Source organism: Sceloporus occidentalis, unplaced genomic scaffold (genome assembly GCF_023333645.1).
Source record: "Sceloporus occidentalis isolate IW3139 unplaced genomic scaffold, rSceOcc1.0.p SCAF_13, whole genome shotgun sequence".
Classification (NCBI taxonomy): Eukaryota; Metazoa; Chordata; class Lepidosauria; order Squamata; family Phrynosomatidae; genus Sceloporus; species Sceloporus occidentalis.
The window spans coordinates 18,320,545-18,339,199 of record NW_028316993.1 but is presented as its reverse complement, the minus strand read 5'-3'; the positions used below and the strand labels follow the sequence as shown (position 1 = coordinate 18,339,199).

General features: G+C 41.6%; 2 protein-coding genes across 6 annotated transcripts; one reads left to right on the top strand and one right to left on the bottom strand.

Moving 5' to 3' along the window:
- Positions 1–2,974: 2,974 nt before the first annotated feature.
- Positions 2,975–9,939, top strand: SYF2 (SYF2 pre-mRNA splicing factor). The gene is made up of 7 exons (XM_089479135.1): positions 2,975–3,080; positions 4,770–4,871; positions 5,736–5,861; positions 6,744–6,861; positions 6,966–7,056; positions 7,747–7,845; positions 8,416–9,939. Exons 1-7 carry the CDS (start codon positions 3,033–3,035, stop codon positions 8,579–8,581), a joined length of 750 nt encoding a protein of 249 aa, XP_089335261.1. The 5' UTR covers positions 2,975–3,032; the 3' UTR covers positions 8,582–9,939.
- A 1,052-nt stretch (positions 9,940–10,991) lies between these two features.
- On the bottom strand, positions 10,992–18,346 carry RSRP1 (arginine and serine rich protein 1). 5 transcript variants are annotated; one of them, XM_089479134.1, is made up of 6 exons: positions 18,258–18,346; positions 16,354–16,412; positions 14,379–14,981; positions 13,888–14,030; positions 13,433–13,476; positions 12,747–12,825 (listed from the first exon to the last, which is right to left on the bottom strand). In XM_089479134.1, the coding sequence occupies exons 1-5, from the start codon at positions 18,308–18,310 to the stop codon at positions 13,468–13,470; spliced, it is 867 nt and encodes a 288-aa protein (XP_089335260.1). In that variant the 5' UTR covers positions 18,311–18,346; the 3' UTR covers positions 12,747–12,825; positions 13,433–13,467. The 5 variants fall into 5 exon arrangements, with proteins under 5 accessions (XP_089335256.1, XP_089335257.1, XP_089335260.1 ...); XM_089479130.1 differs by lacking the exons at positions 12,747–12,825; positions 13,433–13,476 and adding an exon at positions 10,992–12,135; XM_089479131.1 differs by lacking the exons at positions 12,747–12,825; positions 13,433–13,476 and adding an exon at positions 10,992–12,135 and having other exon boundaries at positions 14,379–14,978.
- Between the last annotated feature and the right edge of the window lie 309 nt (positions 18,347–18,655).

Here is an 18,655-nt window from a genome sequence, read left to right as displayed (position 1 = left end):
TCTCTTAGATGGTTGACCTTACAGGGTGAGACGAGCACAATCTGCCCGGGTTTGGGATTAGAGTTTTCCTTCTCCTAGGATGGTTGCCATAAGGCTAGAAAGCCCATCCTGCCCTTTGGCGCTCTTGGTCAGACCCTTCGGTTGTGACCTGTCTGGCATGGGAGGCCCTACCGGTAGCTATTATACCACCGCCAGCATAGCTCACAACTTTATTAGGGTACGCAAGCCTCTCCTCCACACAGTCAGAGCATAGCTGGAGGGGAATAGGAGGCCAGAAGATGACAGTTAAGGAGGGAGGAGTCTCCTCCTTCAGACTAGCCCTGATGGAGCTGGGTCTGCCTGATCACTCCCTCTCAGGCTGGAAGTTGACAGTTAAGGAGGGAGAAGACTCTTCCTTCAGGCTATCCCTGGTGGAGCTAGGCCTGCCTGATCACTCCCTCTCAGGCCAGAAGATGACAGTTAAGGAGGGAGGAGCCTCTTCCTTCAGGCTAGCCCTGATGGAGCTGGGCCTGCCTGATCACTCCCTCTCAGGCCGGAAGTTGACAGTTAAGGAGGGAGGAGCCTCATCCTTCAGGCTATCCCTGGTGAAGCTGGGTCTGCCTGATCACTCCTTCTCAGGCTGGAAGATGACAGTTAAGGAGGGAGGAGCCTCTTCCTTCAGGCTATCCCTGGTGGAGCTGGGCCTGCCTGATCACTCCCTCTCAGGCCGGAAGATGACAGTTAAGGAGGGAGGAGCCTCTTCCTTCAGACTAGCCCTGGTGGAGCTGGGTCTGCCTTATCACTCCCTCTCAGGCTGGAAGAGTGTAAATCTACAGCGCTATATAAATAAAGCATAATAATAATAATAACAACAACAACATCCAAACAATTATACCTTTATTGGGCCAAGCAAAATGCACAATTACATATTGAAAGCTTTCAGAGCTCCACTGGCTTCTTCATCAGGCAAGGTGTTAAAACAAACAGGAGAAAAAATGAAGATGTTAGTCAAAGGCCTGCATTTGGCTGTTTTTGGTCTTAGTTCAGATGTTAAGGAGGGAAGGCTATCTGACGGTTGGCACCTCCTCATTTTTGGCCATGTGGTCACTGGGAGATTCTCCAAGTCCAGGAAATACAACATCTATTTGCAACTCAAAAGAAGATGCTTCCTTTGAAATCCACTTTTGTGAAGCCACAGGCTCTCATACAAATAGAGAACACTGAATAGCCAAAGGAGGAGGTGCCAGCCTGCAAATAGCCCTCCCTACCATCTGAACTAAGACCAGAAACAGCAAAATGCAGGCCTATGGCTAACATCTTCATTTTTTTCTCCTGTTTGTTTTAACAGCTTGCCTGATGAAGAAGCCAGTGTGACTTTGAAAGCTTGCAACACGCAATTGTGCATTTTGGTTGGTCCAATAAAGGTATCGTTGTTTGGATGTTATTGGATCTGGCATGTGGTCTTCTTTTCTTTCTATTGCCGGCAACCTTTCCCAGAATTATTGTCTTTTCCAATGATTCATGATTCTCATGATGTGGCCAAAGTATGGCAGCCTCAGTTTTGTCATCTTGGCTTCCAGGAGAGTCCATGCTTGATCGATTCAAGGGCCCATTTGTATGTCTTTTTGGCAGTCCATGGGATCCATCATCCTCGACACTCTTCTCCTGCACCATATTGCAAATGAATTGATTTTCTTCTTATCTGCCCTTCTCACTTTCCAACTCTCACACCCAACCATAGTGATGGGCAATACGGAGAGCCTTTAGGGCTGAAGGGCGGGGTGTAAATACAGTAAATAAATGAATAAATAAATAAATGTCTTCCACGATTCTAACTTTATAGTGTCCAGAGTTATGTCTTCATGCTTCATGATCTTTCTTGTTCTCTGAAGCATTTGGAACTCAACTTTAATATTGTTGAATAACTTAGATTTGATTTTATATGTACTGCCTATTTTTACAGTTTCGTATTTCAATTGTATAATTTGCTTAATTACTGTATAGCTTTATACTTGTTTGTTTTCAGATTGTAGATCAATGGTAGGTTTTAGTGCTGAATTGATGATGTCTGTAAAGTGCCACGTAAATTTATGGCCCTATATAAATAAACACTAATAATAATGATATGATGATGGTCTTGTACAGTTCTTTCATAGCTGCCCTTCCTAATCCCAGTTTTGTTTTGTTTGTTTTTTAAATATTTTTATTAATTTGTTTAAAAATAATAAAAAAATAAGTAATACATTGTGTATTTATAAAACGCAGCAGACAAAACATTGTCATTATTTACTTATCTGTAATTACACTTCTCCTGACATATATTCTGCTTCCTTTTCTTGACTTTTTCTTCACAACTATAAATAATCTTATAAACTCAACTTTCTATTCAAGCACAAACTGCTGTTCTCTAAGCATTCAAATCTCAATAAACTTTCTCCTGGTGCTTTTCCTACAATGGACAAGAGTAACACAAATATTATGGGTGTGATTCTTATCCTTTTCCAAAATCCTAAACTTTCAATTAATTATTATTCCAGTAAGGTTTCCTCTTTCTTTCTTTCTTTCTTTCTTTCTTTCTTTCTTTCTTTCTACCTGCAGCATATGGGTGCATCTACACTGTAGCAATGATGCAGTTTGATACCCCTTTAAGTGCTATAGCTCCAGCCTGTGGAAAAAAAGGGGTTTGTAGTGGCTAGTGCTCTTTAGCCATCTCTTCTCTGTAGTTTTCTGGTGCCTCACACAACTGCAAATCCTAGGATTCTGTAAAGATGGTGCCAGCCCTTGGAGTTAAAGTGGTGTCAAACTGGGTTATTTCTACAGTGTAGAAAAGCCTTCCTCTCTCCTTGACTAGTGAGGGAGGTTGGAGACGCAATTCCTCTCCCGGCCATGCGGTGGCGCTGCAGCGCAGTACTCCAGAGGGGGCGCCCGTGCGGTTGCGCATGCGCGCTTTTCCTTCCCCTCCTATTCTATGGCCCCGCGCGGTTTGTCGCTGTTTACCTGCGGTGACGTCACAGGGAAGCGTGAAAGCGGAAGCGGAGAGAAAGAGAGACAAAATGGCGGCGGAGGAGGAGGCAGAAAGTGGCGCTTTGGAGCCTGAGACGGTGAGAGGAGCGGGAAGGAGGGCAGGCGCCTTGAGAGAAGCATTAGGATTAGGGAATACTTTCCTATAGAGAAGCATTGGGGAATACCTGCCCATAGGGGAACATAGGAGAAGACTTGCCCATAGGGAGCCATTGGGGAATACTTGCCTGTAGGGGAACATAGGAGAATACTTGCGCATAGAGAAGCATTGGGGAATACTTGCCCATAGGGGAACATAGGAGAAGACTTGCCTATAGGGAGCCATTGGGGAATACTTGCCCATAGGGGAACATAGGAGAAGACTTGCCCATAGGGAGCCATTGGGGAATACTTGCCTGTAGGGGAACATAGGAGAATACTTGCGCATAGGGAGCCATTGGGGAATACTTGCCCGTAGGGGAACATAGGAGAATACTTGCGCATAGACAAGCATTGGGGAATACTTGCCCATAGGGAGCCATTGGGGAATACTTGCCCGTAGGGGAACATAGGAGAATACTTGCCCATAGGGGAACATAGGAGAATACTTGCCCATAGGGAGCCATTGGGGAATACTTGCCTGTAGGGGAACGTAGGAGAATACTTGCGCATAGAGAAGCATTGGGGAATACTTGCCCATAGGGAGCCATTGGGGAATACTTGCCTGTAGGGGAACGTAGGAGAATACTTGCGCATAGAGAAGCATTGGGGAATACTTGCCCATAGGGAGCCATTGGGGAATACTTGCCCGTAGGGGAACATAGGAGAATACTTGCCCATAGGGGAACATAGGAGAATACTTGCCCATAGGGAGCCATTGGGGAATACTTGCCTGTAGCGGAACATAGGAGAATACTTGCGCATAGGGAGCCATTGGGGAATACTTGCCCGTAGGGGAACATAGGAGAATACTTGCCCATAGGGAGCCATTGGGGAATATTTGCCCATAGGGGAACATAGGAGAATACTTGCGCATAGAGAAGCATTGGGGAATACTTGCCCATAGGGAGCCATTGGGGAATACTTGCCCATAGGGGAACATAGGAGAATATTTGCCCATAGGGAGCCATTGGGAATTACTTCCCCAAGGGAAACATTGGGGAATACATGCTTCTAAGGAAACATAGGTAACCTCCCCAATGTTCCCCTAAGGACAAGTATTCGCCTATGTTTTCCTACGGGCAAGTATTTTCCAGTGATTCTCTATGGGCAAGTGTAGTTTCCCTGTGGGCCAGTACTCTCATTTGTTTTAGTACGCCCCGACATTTTGGAATTCCTCCTGGAAGAGAAAACAAGGACGAGGCACTGCAAGACGTAGGACATGTGAGAAAATGCAAGATGTTACCAAATAAAAACGAAGAACCCCACATTTAGAGATAAATCCCTGCTTGTTGGTCATGCTCGAAATGGAGGGTATTTTGGAATTCCACGTGGAGAAAAGTCTGAAACGCCGGGCATCTCCTGGAAAAGGAAGGCGCCTGGCCAGCCTGGGACTGGGGAGCAGCTGGTTTGAGATAAGGAGGGGTGTTGTAGTGTTTGTCAGGAGGGAAGGGGATGGATAACTCAAGGCAAGAGAGAGAAAAGCTGCCTTTGAGACACTGGGAGGGCTCTCTGCAGGTCACTGTAACTGGTGTGAGAGGGCTGAGTGATTCATGAGTTTAGTACAGGGAGAAAACATTTAGTTGCGAAACATGGTGTTTACCTTTTATTAAATATGAGTGACATTCCAGGCTGCTTCTGACATCTCAGAAGATCAGATGACAGCAGAAGAATTGGCTGCACAAAAGAGAGAGTCACGCCTTCGGAAATTCAGAGAGCTTCATTTAAAAAGGGTAAGATCTCCCATTACAATATTGCTGTTCCCCATTCTGATCCCTGCTTGCCCTCTGGCATCTGCGTGGGGCAGGAAACCAGTGTAATCCGTGTTTTAGCTCTGTCTTTTTGAAATACTGTAACCTGCCTTGAATGCCATTATGGGAGAAAGGCGGGATATAAATCCTGGAAATGAAATAATAAATAAAATAGAATAAAAACCAACTTGAGGATCGCTCGGTGGGATCTTTTGCAGATAGAGAGGGGGAAATATATACCCCTAGCATCTTTAAATATAGCCTCGTTACTTTCATGACATGTCAGCATTTAATAGAACGCTGCTGGGGTTTATAAGGACTTTCACATTGTTTATTTACTTATTGGTTGATTTCTCTCCAGCTCTACACCGTGAGTCAAAGTCTTCATTATGTATCATTGGCCTGTTACAGACTGCCAAAATAAAGCTGCTTCGGGTCTCTTTGGAGGTATGCTATTTAAATGATGCATGGGTCCTAAGAATCCGGAGGTCGCACCAAAGCCACACTCCATTCCTAAGCACCAGAGTGCAGCTTTTGGTGCAGCTTCCGGATTCTTAAGATGCATGCATCATTTAAATAGCATACCTCCAAAGAGACCCAAAGCAGCTTTATTTTGGCAGTCTGTAACAGGCCATTGTGAATATCTTACAAAAACAGAAGTATCAAACTAGAAGATCATGGTTATGTGCATATTTGTTTGTCTCTTTCTCTCCATTTGTTTGGTTTTCCATGTGAAAAATTACTGTCTTTTAAGAATGTTAGGTGCATTATAGCTACCCAAATTTGCTTGTTCTTTGTAAAAAGGTACATAGCAATTTTTTCATGGTGCTGCTGTTGTTTTTAAAGAATGAAGCCCGCAAGTTAAATCACCAAGAAGTTGTGGAAGAGGATAAAAGGCTGAAATTGCCAGCAAACTGGGAAGCAAAAAAGGCTCGTTTAGAATGGGAGCTGAAGGTGGAAGAAAAGAAAAAGGTAAGTAAGGAAATTATACATCTGAGATTTTCCATCAGGACCAGTCAAGATTATGTATCCTCCACTCTTGCCCCAAACTTCCATCCCACACAACGCCCAGGGCTTATGTAGACCCATGTAGTCCTAGTTTTCATGCATTTCTACTAATCAAGAATAGGATAGACTAAGTTCAGGTGTTCTGCAGAATAATATGAGATGGGTTCATCCCAGTTGCCAGGCCAGCTGAAAACTAGCTGGGACACACGAGGCAAACCATTGTAAGGTTGCCTCAGGTCTAGTAAGAAGAGGGCCTTTCACTGCGATCGAATGGCTCCCATGAATTTCATATCTTGTGGGAACTTTAACATCCAAGGAAATCCCATGATGACATTGTAACCATCATCAAATAAAAAGATCAGGTGCTACACAACAGAATTTGGAAACTGAGTAGCTTAATATCTCTGCAAGTCATAGTATCCAGAATTCCATACCTAATAAAATCATAATTATTTGATGTTATCTTGCTTGCCAAAGGCTTTTTAGTGTATATAGTGGTGATACTTGAGCCAAGTTCTCCAAAGTTCAGATTTTTGTTAGGTTCCTCTGAGGAGAAAACAAAAGGGCTTAAGTTACTATGTACAGATATTAGAAGAACGTCTATACACCAGCTCACAGGGCATGCTATTGCTGGCTTCAGTTATCTTTTAAGAAGCAAGCCACTTAGTCTTAGGAAAGTTCAGTATGACAAACTTTAATAATAATAATAATAATAATAATAATTTTTTATTTATATACCGCTATTCCAAAGATCATAGCGGTGAACAGCAAGTAAGCTAATTAGCAAGTAAGCTAATTTTGAGAATCTGTCTTTTAAAATGTTACAACCTACTTAATCTGTGCAAGGACTGTATGGCAAAAGGAGAAGATTATGAAAGAGTGAAGCTGTTAGAAATCAGTGCAGAAGATGCGGAACGATTTGAGAGGAAGAAGAAAAAGAAAAATCCTGATCTTGGATTTTCAGGTAAAAATGAAAGGTTGTCCATGTCTTTTTCAGCCATTAAACCTGAAAGAAATGGAAGCAGACTTGTGACAAAGCTTTCCTGTAACAGTGTTCTCTGTCCCTAGATTATGCGGCTGCTCAATTACGCCAGTATCAGAGGTTGACCAGGCAGATCAAACCTGACCTGGAAAAGTATGAAAAGCTAAGAGAAGAAAGGTGAGTCTTTCATTTTGTTTCCCTCATGATGTTTTCTCTGGTATGTCATCCTGTTTGTAGATTAACCTCTGAACCAGTTTCACATAGAAGTTTCCAGGTGGCTAAAAGACCAACTATCAAAAATTGATAGTTATCTTGGTGAATGGCCTACACAGGGAAATGGATATGAGGATGTGGCCTTCTTTGTTCTGCCGGGGCTTGGAATAGCTCTATTTTTTCCTGGAGGGGTACTCTCACAAAGTGGTGCTGCAGGATTCCTGCTCAATTCCTTGGCCATTGACTGTGGGATCCTTCAGAGTTTTGTCTTGTCCCCTATGGTATTTAACATATACACGAAACCACTGGGGGAGGTTATCTAGGGTCAGGTGTCACCAGTATGTTCTTGATATCCAGCTCTATTTCTCCTTGCCACCTAATTCCTTGCCACAGCTATCCCTGTGCTAAACTGGTAGCTGTCAGCTGTAAAGGACTGAATGAGAGTAAACAAACTGAAGCTTAATCCAGACGAAGCAGACACTCCTGGTCAGCTGAAATACAGGTCTGGGAATAGGGATTCAGTCTGTTGGATATGGTTACACACCCCGCGAAAAAGCAGTTTCACAGTTTTGGAGTACTTCTTGGATACTCCTGGAATTAATTTTTATCAGATGCATCAATAACACTATTAACTATTCTTCTCTATCCATTCAGTGGTGAAGAATTTTACCCAACTTCAAATAGTCTTCTTCATGGAACTCATGTGCCCTGTAAAGAAGGTGTTGACAGAATGGTTTCAGATCTTGAAAAACAGTAAGTAACAAATGTTAATGGTTCTTAAAATGATTACATTACAGTGTTTGAACTTCTAGTGTATTTTCCCCCAGAGAAGACATATATGGTCATGCAGACATTAAGTTTGCCTCAGGCTCCATACCTATGCACTATTAGGTCCATATTTACTTCAACCAATACTTTTACAGAGTCCTGAGACTTCATGAGCCATCTATCTTTTTGTTTCTCAAAAGTTAGTGAAGGCCTTGGTGGTCAAAGCTTTGATTTATAAACATGTTACGACATTTGATTTGATCTTGACTATGTTACTACTTTTTTTTTAAAGTGGTGGTTTTGTATGTAGAGACCAGATGTGTCCTAGAATAAATGTTTCTGTTGACTATATTCCTGATGACAAAGGTAGATTGATTTGGAAGAGAAAATGCAGCAGGGAGAAATTGTTGTTGCTGGATTTCATGGACTTGTTTACTTTCTTTTGCCTCTTTACTGTACAAGGCTAATGCAAGCTGAACTGGGCTTGTTTATTACATTCATCTAAGTATGAAGTTATATGTTTTCATATGTCAAGTGTATCCATATCTCTTCCAGAATCCAAAAACGTGAAAAATACAGCCGGAGACGTTCTTACAACGATGATGCAGATATTGACTACATCAATGAGCGTAATGCGAAGTTTAATAAGAAGGCTGAACGGTTCTATGGAAAATATACTGCGGAAATTAAACAGAACTTGGAAAGAGGAACAGCTGTCTAGGAGATTCAGGATACAGCAAAGAAACAGCCATCCAGGTTTTCCAATTTCTGCATGTAAAACCTGTTTTACAAAGAGAGCTTGGCTTTTAATACAAGTTAATGTAATGATTAAATTTATCTAAGACTCTTATTACTTTAATAATATCACATTAGGATTTGGTGGCTCAGTGGCAGTTTGTCCTACATATAATACTTGTGGAACACTAGAAATTATTTTAATTTCTGGTTCACAAGGGAGCAGTGAACATGCCAAAATTTCAATTTTTCCTTATAAACCTAAATCCAGATAAAGACCATTTCTTTATTGGAGTCAAGGTTTTAATTTTCACGTATCTGAAGTTTCTGTGTAACCACATTCTGTACAGTAAGACATTGGGTTTTTATTACAGTTTGAATGTAAAATGTTAAGTTTGCTAATATAATTAAACTAGTTATCCTATAGTATAAAACCTGGAAAGTTTCTAGGATCTAATAATCAAAGATTTGATTTATACTGAAGAGCTCTTGTAAGTTAATGAGGCTTAATTCAGCCAAATGTACTAGTTAGACAAAGCAGTATTTTTTTAAAAAAACAGAACTTGGAAAAATAGCCCCAGAGCTATTAAGCTCTAGGGTAGCAGTGTTGCATTTTATTCTAAAGGTTTAAAATTATGTATGTATATATACTGTGTGGGATAAGGTATTTTGGGTATCATTAGCATACTCTTGACACCGAATGCTACTTTTTGGAGTCAGTCGGCGGTCAGCAGGCACTGGACCAGTCCCTGGATGCTGAAGTTGGATGAATGAGAACTAGTAAGGTGAAGCTGAATCTTTTTAGATACAGAATTGTTCACTCTAAACCTGGGAACATGTCTCCTGAAAGGCCATAGTTCAGAAGTCTTCCTGAGCCTGGAAGGCAAAATGCCACCTCGGGTTTTTACTGTGAAGATTCATTCTGAGTTGTTGAGAGGAGGAATCATCACATCCTGGGTTTCTCCCATCACTGCCCAGAGACAAGCAGGAATTGCTCAAAATCTCAGTTTCTCAATAAGAGAACTGAACAAGCTCCTCCCAGCTCTGCCATCTTAGCCTTCATTTGAAACCCTAGCCAGGCCTACAGGGGAGGTTTTTCTGTTAAGTCCCACAATCTTCACAGGTACAATTGGTGAAGACTAGGTAGAAAGCCTTCTCCATTGCTGCTCCCAGACTATGGAATGGTTGGCCTCCCTCCTGCTTGCAGGTGAAGATGTTTTTATTTAGGTAGATTTTTTAATTGTGAGTCTGATTAAACTAGTGTGTGTAAACGGTGTACTGTCCATGAATATGTTTTAAGCAACTTTTCTAGCACATTTTTAATAATATTGAATCCTTTTTTAACTTGTGTGTATCATTGTTTTAGCTGTACCTTTTAAGTTGTTGTAAACCTTCTTGAATCCTATTTGGGAGAATATAAATTCGATGAATAAATTTTAAAAAGGTAAACAATAACCATAGTAGAGAAGAAAGAAACCACATACCATTGGTGGAAAAAGAAATTTAAAACAAATCTAAGGGAGGGGGTAGATTCCTCCTTTCAACAAGCCATAATGCACCTTCGTGGTAAATAACCAATGTGCCATTCTGAGTTGGAGAGAAGGAATCAATAAATCCTGGGGCTTAGCCATGCCCTCAAGCAAGAAAAAAAACTTGGTGGGGATGACTTCTGCTTAATCTGTAATCACTTCCTGGAAAACCCTCATGCCAAAAGTAGCATCTGTCAACCTGAATTTTAAAGTACAACATCTACTGTAGGGGGCTGCCCCACAGATGTCAGTGATGTCTGAAAAATGAGACCTTACATCCTAAGTAAGCTGGCTTAAAGGGAGGGGGGGGAAGCACCTAAATGAGCTCGTTCTGCTGCTAAGATTTTTAATGCTCTACACACATCTAGAATGTGCCATGGTTCCTCTTGTGGGTGCAATGGCCTGGGACAGAAAGAATGAACTCCTAAGAGGTATAAAAAGATGACAAAACTTTTGGTGGAAAAGAAGAATCTGACCAGAGGTAAGTCTTCCCCCCAAAAAAAGAGCAAATGTGCTCTCACACACACGGCCACTAGCTCCAACACATGTGTGGTTGTAAACCAAATAAACTGGAGCAGTGGTTAAAAAACAATTTTTCCACAAGCAACATAAATTGTGAAGTGTGCAAACTTTGAATTCATCATACTAAATATTCTGCAACAGACTGAGGCAATTATTACCTCTATTGCAGTAGTGTTTTAGCTAAACCTCATCTTGCTCCACATTCCATTTCATAGAGTGACATAGTACTTGTGTTGTCTTGTGTTTCAAAGTACCAATGATAGGCCGAATGGACAAAACACCATTTACTCCTGCCTCTTTCACCTTTAGTATCCCATTTTATAAAATTCAATGAAATGCCACACAGTAATGAGAATCGGTTTATTTCAAGATCTTTTTATACATATACTCCAGTCTTTATGGAAACTTAACGAAAGATGCTAGTTGTACAAAATGCCCCTTAATGCTAGCTTTTGAACCAGGTTACATGCTCCAGTACTCTCCTTAAATGTCATACAAATCAACCACACTTAACAGGAATAACAGCTCTATACAGCCTATGGATTTTCTAATGTCTAATCTCCAGAGCTAAATTGACAATTTTAACTAATCTTGCTCCAAAGCTGCCTTTTCTGCTTGTGGTCTGCTACACTCAGCCTCAAATGGTCCTTCTGAAGTCTGTTACACAACATAATACACCTTTGGGCAAAAATCTAATGGAAAAAAATCTTTGATTTTAAGTTCTAAGAACAAGCTTTTTTCTAATGACAATTATATGTGGAACATGCACAGTTGGCTCAGAGCTTCATGTGCGACACTGCAAATGCTTTTAAGCTGCATCAGAAGTAATTATGCAGATTCTATAACAAGACAGTAAGCAAGAGTAAATATTTAAAGAACTAAAGTGACTTTTTTTTAAAAATTGGCTTTACGCCATTTGCAAAGTATGGCAGCATTAAGGTTAAAAGGAAGTAAGGGCAACTACATAAGACAACTGAATTACCACCAAGAGCCATAAATCACATTGCTTAAAGCGCTGGCTCAAATACCGAAAGTTTACAAAGGTTGATTTGTAATATTTGAGGTGCAGACATCAAAACACTGAATGCCACGTGACACACACTTAGAAGATTACCCACCTGTAATTTAATCCACAACAATAACAGAAAGGTAAAGAAACACAAATTTCCACTTCTGTTTTCTGAACTCCATTCTATATCTGGAAAACAAATCTCATCACAAATTAAAAGTTTGTGTTTTCTGCATTTAAACCCTGAATTCTGAGAGTATCAGGTCTCATAATGCCTCAATTAACAGAACACAAATATTAACGTGCTCTAAAGGATGTGCTTTTAGGTGAGAAGTTATGGAATAGAACTTTTTCCTCATTCTTAACAGGAATCCATTGCCCAGATGGGCTTTGCTTTTTCTCTTCTCTTCCTGGAGACCCTGCAGTCTCTTTAAAAGGACCATTTGCAGGCTTCAGGGTTGCAGGCTTTGCCACTGTTTTCTGGAAAAGAAAAAGACTAATGATAAGAATAAATCTAAATTAGAACAAAGACAAAGGATGTACAGAGTGGCTCAAGGATAAACCCATTTCAGCTTCTATACTCGATTTTTTTTCTATTTAAAGGACTTAGTATCAATGCTGAATTTCAGTCTGAGGACTGTCCAGACAATTTCCCCTTCTACTGATTTTAAAAACAGCTGAAAAATTTAAAACCTCTAGAACCTCAACTTCTAGTCATGCAGCTATTTCCCAAAGCCCCAGCCAGCATATCCAACATTCACAGATTGTAGGAGTTGGAGAACAAAAGTTAAAAACTATTCAATAGTTTGTGGTATTTAAAAATGCAAATCATACTAGAATCTTGAAAGATTCCATGTATCAAATGCAATCTAAAAACTGAAGATCACAGCAAAATATATATATTTGTTGTTGTGCTTTTTCTGATTAGTAATTCTCAAAAGGCAGCTCTCTTTTGTATTATGTTAATTTCTAATTTATACTTTTTGCCATGAAAGGTTGCAATTTGGGAATAAGTCTCACCATGCAGAGTGGGACTGGCTTCTGTTTGATTCCCAAGCAAGTTACAGAAAATCTCAGTTGTATGAACTCACATTAGAACTGCAGGCTATGCCTTTTACTGCTGAAACAGTCTGTTCCATTTTTGCCATCTTCAATTTGTTTTCTGGATTGCTAGAGGGGGAAGGTCTGTATTTTAAAACCAATGTAACCTAGATGCTTGCTTGTTCTAGCATCTCAGTTAACATGCACATATTATAGATTCAATCCTAAATCTGCCTCCTTGGAAGTAAATCCCAACAATGCTATCAGACTTTTAAATTATATTCTGGTTCTAAGTGCAAAAAAAAATTACTGAGTATTTTCCATGTTCTTGCTTCCTATGTTCACCGTTATGCTATGTAACTTTGTCCCTAGAAGTGTTTCCATTAAATTCTTTCCATTATAATAACTGTGACCTCATGAACTGGTACAGAACAAGACTGCAGGGCTTTGAAAAACAGACCAGCAAGTTTGGTACAAGAGATACAAACTACTGCTTCTGATTTTCAATGTCCGTAATGTATTGAAATATGAGGTACACCTATATAATTTTACAACTATATGACATTCTTGCTAAATTCAGGAAGTATTTGTAACCTACTGATATATGGCAGCAAGTACTATTTACTATATACATATATATATGAAAGCTTTCCAACCATCCAAATATGTGGCTTTATTAACTTGGCTCTTATCTCCCTCCCCTAAAAACAACTAGAGCCCACAACCACTTAATTACCACCAGATTTTCTTCATCAGTGCTGGAGACCATATTCATGATTTCTATAAGACAGAAATAAAGCACGTAAAATGCGCTGTGTGTCTAAATAAAGGATTTCTGGGAACAATTTGTTGCACAATGTGACAGGTATTAAACACCATTTGAAATGTAACAACAATGAATTAATCTTATCTGGGTGAAGAAAACATGTGAAAAACAGCCCAAATTGAAGGGCTCCTTTCATTAAAACGTTACTTTCAAGATTTTAACAGGTATTCCAAGAACATGTTCACCAAATCAGTATTTTTCTTGATCATTCTGTTTTTACAGACTAAGATTTGCCATCTCCAAAGGTGAGGGCAGAACTTTAGAAATATTTATTTTCCAATAACAAAGTAAGATTAGTTTTACTTTTCATGCTGTTTTGGAAAAAAACTGTACCTTCAGCATCTGAAGACCTCTTTCATACTTACCTCAGTCCCCATGCTATCTTTTGGCTTTCCATTTTCAATTTCATTTGATTTTGTAGCAATTTTCAAGCTGGCTGGCAAAGCTATGTCTGTTCCAAAGGTTTTGGCTGCATTCGCTTTTGCTATTTCCAGTAGTTCTCTCTTTTCTACAGAAAGTTAAAGCATTAATCAATTTTTTATTTGATAAAACTCATCCTTATTATTCTTTTTCTACTTGTTTGACTTTCCCTCACCTCATTTTCAATTCTTTTTAATAGTCCTCCTCATTCATGATAGCCATAAACAGATCATTACATAAATAGATACTTAATATTCTCTTTACATGTAACAAATAAGACAGAGCTTCTGAACCCTCTAATATACAGTAACTACTTTTCTTCTGCAGTAATATAGCAAGGAATAGTTTCCAGATAAAGGAAAGCTTTGAGAATTCATTCTGTCAATATGGTGGTAGTGTCTGTGCTCTCTTTGACTGCCCAGTATCCCCACCATACCTTTTTCAGTCAAGCGCAGAGGAGTTCTACTGCGAGACCTTGATCGCGAACGGCTTCTCCAACTTCTATAAGCCTCGGGATATATGGTTCTTCCAAATCCATAGTATCTTCGGCTTCTCGATCTGCTTCTGGAGTAAGACCTCCTATAGTATGATCTTCTAGGAGAACGGCTGCGTGATCTGTATCTTGGAGGAGAGCGACGGTATCTCCTGCTGCAGTATCTAGGATGGTACCTTTCCCTGTATCTGTAGCTGAGGGATCTTGAGCGACTCCTGGAATAAGATCTTGAGTATCTTCTGTTCCTCCGAGAACAATTCCTTTTTGGACGTGATCTTGACCTGCTGCTAGAACGACTCCAGCTTCTTGAGGAAGATGAAGTGCTTGAACTGGATCTTGAACTGCAAGATGACCTGCTAGATGATCTTGAGGAGGATCTCCCACTACAACTACTCCTTGAGCTTGAACGAGACCTCTCTTCTGGTGAAGTCAAAGTCAAATCATCCATGAAGTCTGTCATCTCATCTGTCTTCTTGCTAGCTCTCTCATTCTGATCATTTCTGGAACCTGTGCTTTCTGTTCTCTGCTGGCCAGATACGACTACTTCTTGGGAAGAAAGGGAGGGCGAGGAGAAAATGAAAACTAGAACTTGACCTATGTTTTACAGCTCTGAACCTATGAGCTACAACAAAATGTACTTCTGGCCTTGTAACTCCGAAACAAGCATTTTAAAAACATAGTGTGGTTTGCCTTTTCATTTTGGCAGCCACCATGGGTGCTACTTTCCCATAGTCCTAGACATTAAGAATTTATGAATGAATGAATGAATGTTTATTTATATACCGCCGTTCCAATGATCACGGCGGTTAACAATAATAACAAAAATACATTATATAACATAGGAACCCCCCAAGATAAAACCATACAACATCATAAAAGCCATCATTCATTCCTAACTTAAAACCAATAAAAACATCAATAAAACCCCCTAGCTAAAACACGATCAGACATCATTACAGGAGCAGATAACAATTCAAGACATGGTAGGGAAAGCTTGCCGAAAGAAATGGGTCTTCAAATACTTCTTAAAGGACTCAAGGGAGAGGGCTGAGCGGAGCTCGATAGGGAGAGAGTTCCAGGACTGCGGGGCAGCGACCGAAAAAGCCCTCTGCGAAGTTATCACAAATCTCGTCACAGGAACTCGCAGAAGTTGTCTCCCTCCTGACCTAAGAGTGCGGGGCGGATTATATGGGGAGAGGCGGTCCTCCAAGTACTCTGGGCCCAAGCCATTTATTTATGCAGGCTTATTTGGCTGCAAGCTCCAATGACAACCCAGAACTTTGAGGCACTATGTACAAATATACAGAGATATACTGGTCAATGACCGAATAAATTTTTATTACAAATATATAGAGACAATTATCTGAATTTTATTGTTAATCTCAACTGAAACGAACACAATGAAAGAGTGGGATATAGAGAAATATTTATTCGCTATTCAACAGATCTCTTGGAGTTCAAAGGAGAGATTCAGGCCAGAGAGACTTAATCAACCGTAGGGAAAAATAAACACTAACTGTTAAAATGGCTGCTATTACGTAACAGCTGCCATTTTAGGTAACCTACATACATCTGCCACTGTGTCTATCAGCAGATCATCAGTCTAATTTCTCCAGTTTGTGACACGATTCTGTGAACCCTCTCTTCCTTGCATCCCAGTTCTACTTAATGAACGGGATCATAAACGAATGATCACAGATTACAAACTTGCAACATCCCACAGTACTTTCCAATCCTTTTTGTGTTCTAATGTCCTAAATACCGGCAGCTGAATCAGCAATATAACAAAACCTGTTTACGGAAGAAAGAAGATCCTTTCCAAGTACTGTGTTATTATTAGATGGGGCAAAAATATTGTATACATAAGAAAGAACCAGGGGAAAAGACCCTAAACATATTAATTTCATTGAAGACTTACTCCCAGGTGCTGCTGAAGCCCCATTCTGCTCAGGATTGCCATGGAAGTGTTGTGGGCCCCTGCGGAGAAAAGTATATGGGCTTCAGTCTTGCAACAATATACTGTCCTACAACTCTTTGGCCTCTTCTTAGGACTATGGTCTCCAAAGGAAAGGTGGGGACCATTCAAGCGCATCCAAGAAGGTTTTATAAGCATCTAGAAATAAGCACTGTAGTTGCTGCTATTTAAAAACTTACCCCATTTCAGTCATGCTATCTGGCAGCAAAGCTTGATGTAACTGGTTTGTGCATGAATGGCCTAAGCTTTAGCATGGCAGACTTTCTGTGAGTTACTTCCAAGCATGGCTACAAACAAAAGCTGATGGGAAATATATTAACTTATCTTACACCTTGAATACAGCTGGCTTTAGAAAGGGTTCTTAATGTTGTGCGACTGAAACAAAGTGTGGATACACACCCGCACTAACCATGTCATGCGCTTTGTTATATTGGCAGATCTTCTTGGGCTCCAAAGGCAAACCAAAGCCACATAAACCTGGTGTCACTCAGCAACTCAAAACATCCAAGAGGAAAGAGACCTTGCAGCACCTCTGGGAAAGAGGCTGCAGTAGCCTAAGCTTCCCTGCTTGGTCTACTTGCTGAGAGTGAAGCTGCATCTGAGGAAGTGGACACAGTCCCTGAGGGCCTATGCTCCCACTCCTTTCTCCCCATGAGCCTCAAAGGGGCTCCAAGGTCCCCCAAAGTGAGATAGATGGCAGTCCCTTTGGATCCTTTTCTTGCTCCAGAAGCTCAAGGGTGTCCCCCAGCTGTGCCCTGTTTATCAGCCTCACTCGCACTGCTGCCAAAGCCACACCGTCCCAGGACACCAGGCGCTTTGTTGACGGGGAGGGGCTGTGTGTTGTGTGCCTCCGAGTCATGCTTGACTTATGGCGCCCCAAGGCAAACCTGGCACAGAGGGAGGGTGCCAAAGACGCCTTCCGCGGCTGCTCCGCAGAACTACAACTCCCAGAATCCCACACCATTGAAGACCTTTACCTTGGTACCACAGCAAACTACAACTCCCAGAATCCCACACCATTGAAGACCTTTGCCTTGGTACCACAGCAAACTACAACTCCCAGAATCCCACACCATTGAAGACCTTTGCCTTGGTACCACAGCAAACTACAACTCCCAGAATCCCACACCATTGAAGACCTTTGCCTTGGTACCACAGCAAACTACAACTCCCAGAATCCCACACCATTGAAGACCTTTGCCTTGGTACCACAGCAAACTACAACTCCCAGAATCCCACACCATTGAAGACCTTTGCCTTGGTACCACAGCAAACTACAACTCCCAGAATCCCACACCATTGAAGACCTTTGCCTTGGTACCACAGCAAACTACAACTCCCAGAATCCCACACCATTGAAGACCTTTGCCTTGGTACCACAGCAAACTACAACTCCCAGAATCCCACACCATTGAAGACCTTTGCCTTGGTACCACAGCAAACTACAACTCCCAGAATCCCACACCATTGAAGACCTTTGCCTTGGTACCACAGCAAACTACAACTCCCAGAATCCCACACCATTGAAGACCTTTGCCTTGGTACCACAGCAAACTACAACTCCCAGAATCCCACACCATTGAAGACCTTTGCCTTGGTACCACAGCAAACTACAACTCCCAGAATCCCACACCATTGAAGACCTTTGCCTTGGTACCACAGCAAACTACAACTCCCAGAATCCCACACCATTGAAGACCTTTGCCTTGGTACCACAGCAAACTACAACTCCCAGAATCCCGCAGTCGTGAGAAAGCGGTGTCAAACCGGGTTATCTGCGCAGCGCGGATGCAGCCCCGGCGGAGACCCTTTCCCCACCTTTAAGACCCAGTTCTGCTCAGACTCACTGGAAGCCGAGGGCGGCGAAGGAGGAAGGCTCGGCTCCGCTGGTCAGCGCCATGAAGGGAGGCAGATAAAACCTAAAGCGAAAAGCGCCGCAAGAAGAGAGAAAGGAGGCCCGAGCCACAAAACGCCTTCGGAGAGGCCCCTCGGTCGACAGCCGCCGCCAAGTCGCTCCTCTCTCGATGGCGCCGGACTCCGACTGAAGGAGAAGGTTCCAGAAGAGCAGCCAGGGAGGGGCCCTTTGTTAGGTAACAATGGGAGGCACTGCGCATGCGCCGCAAAAGGGCGGAGGGAGGGGGACGCAGCGCTCCTCGGTTGCCATAGAAACAGGGGAGCGCCTAGGCCTGGCCTTGTTTATTTCATTTATATTGATTTCAAAGATTTAGATCCCGCCGCCTTTCTC

Bases quoted from the DNA above. Each gene is read 5' to 3' on its own strand.
- SYF2 (XM_089479135.1), top strand. From the start codon at position 3,033: ATGGCGGCGGAGGAGGAGGCAGAAAGTGGCGCTTTGGAGCCTGAGACG. The intron at 3,081-4,769 runs GTGAGAGGAGCG...GTGACATTCCAG, and splicing joins GCGCTTTGGAGCCTGAGACG to GCTGCTTCTGACATCTCAGA. The intron at 6,862-6,965 runs GTAAAAATGAAA...CTCTGTCCCTAG, and splicing joins TCCTGATCTTGGATTTTCAG to ATTATGCGGCTGCTCAATTA.
- RSRP1 (XM_089479130.1), bottom strand. From the start codon at position 18,310: ATGGCGCTGACCAGCGGAGCCGAGCCTTCCTCCTTCGCCGCCCTCGGC. The intron at 14,982-16,353 runs GTAAGTCTTCAA...TTTCTTCCCAAG, and splicing joins GGCTTCAGCAGCACCTGGGA to AAGTAGTCGTATCTGGCCAG. The intron at 12,136-13,887 runs GTAAGTATGAAA...TTTCTTTTCCAG, and splicing joins AAGATAGCATGGGGACTGAG to AAAACAGTGGCAAAGCCTGC.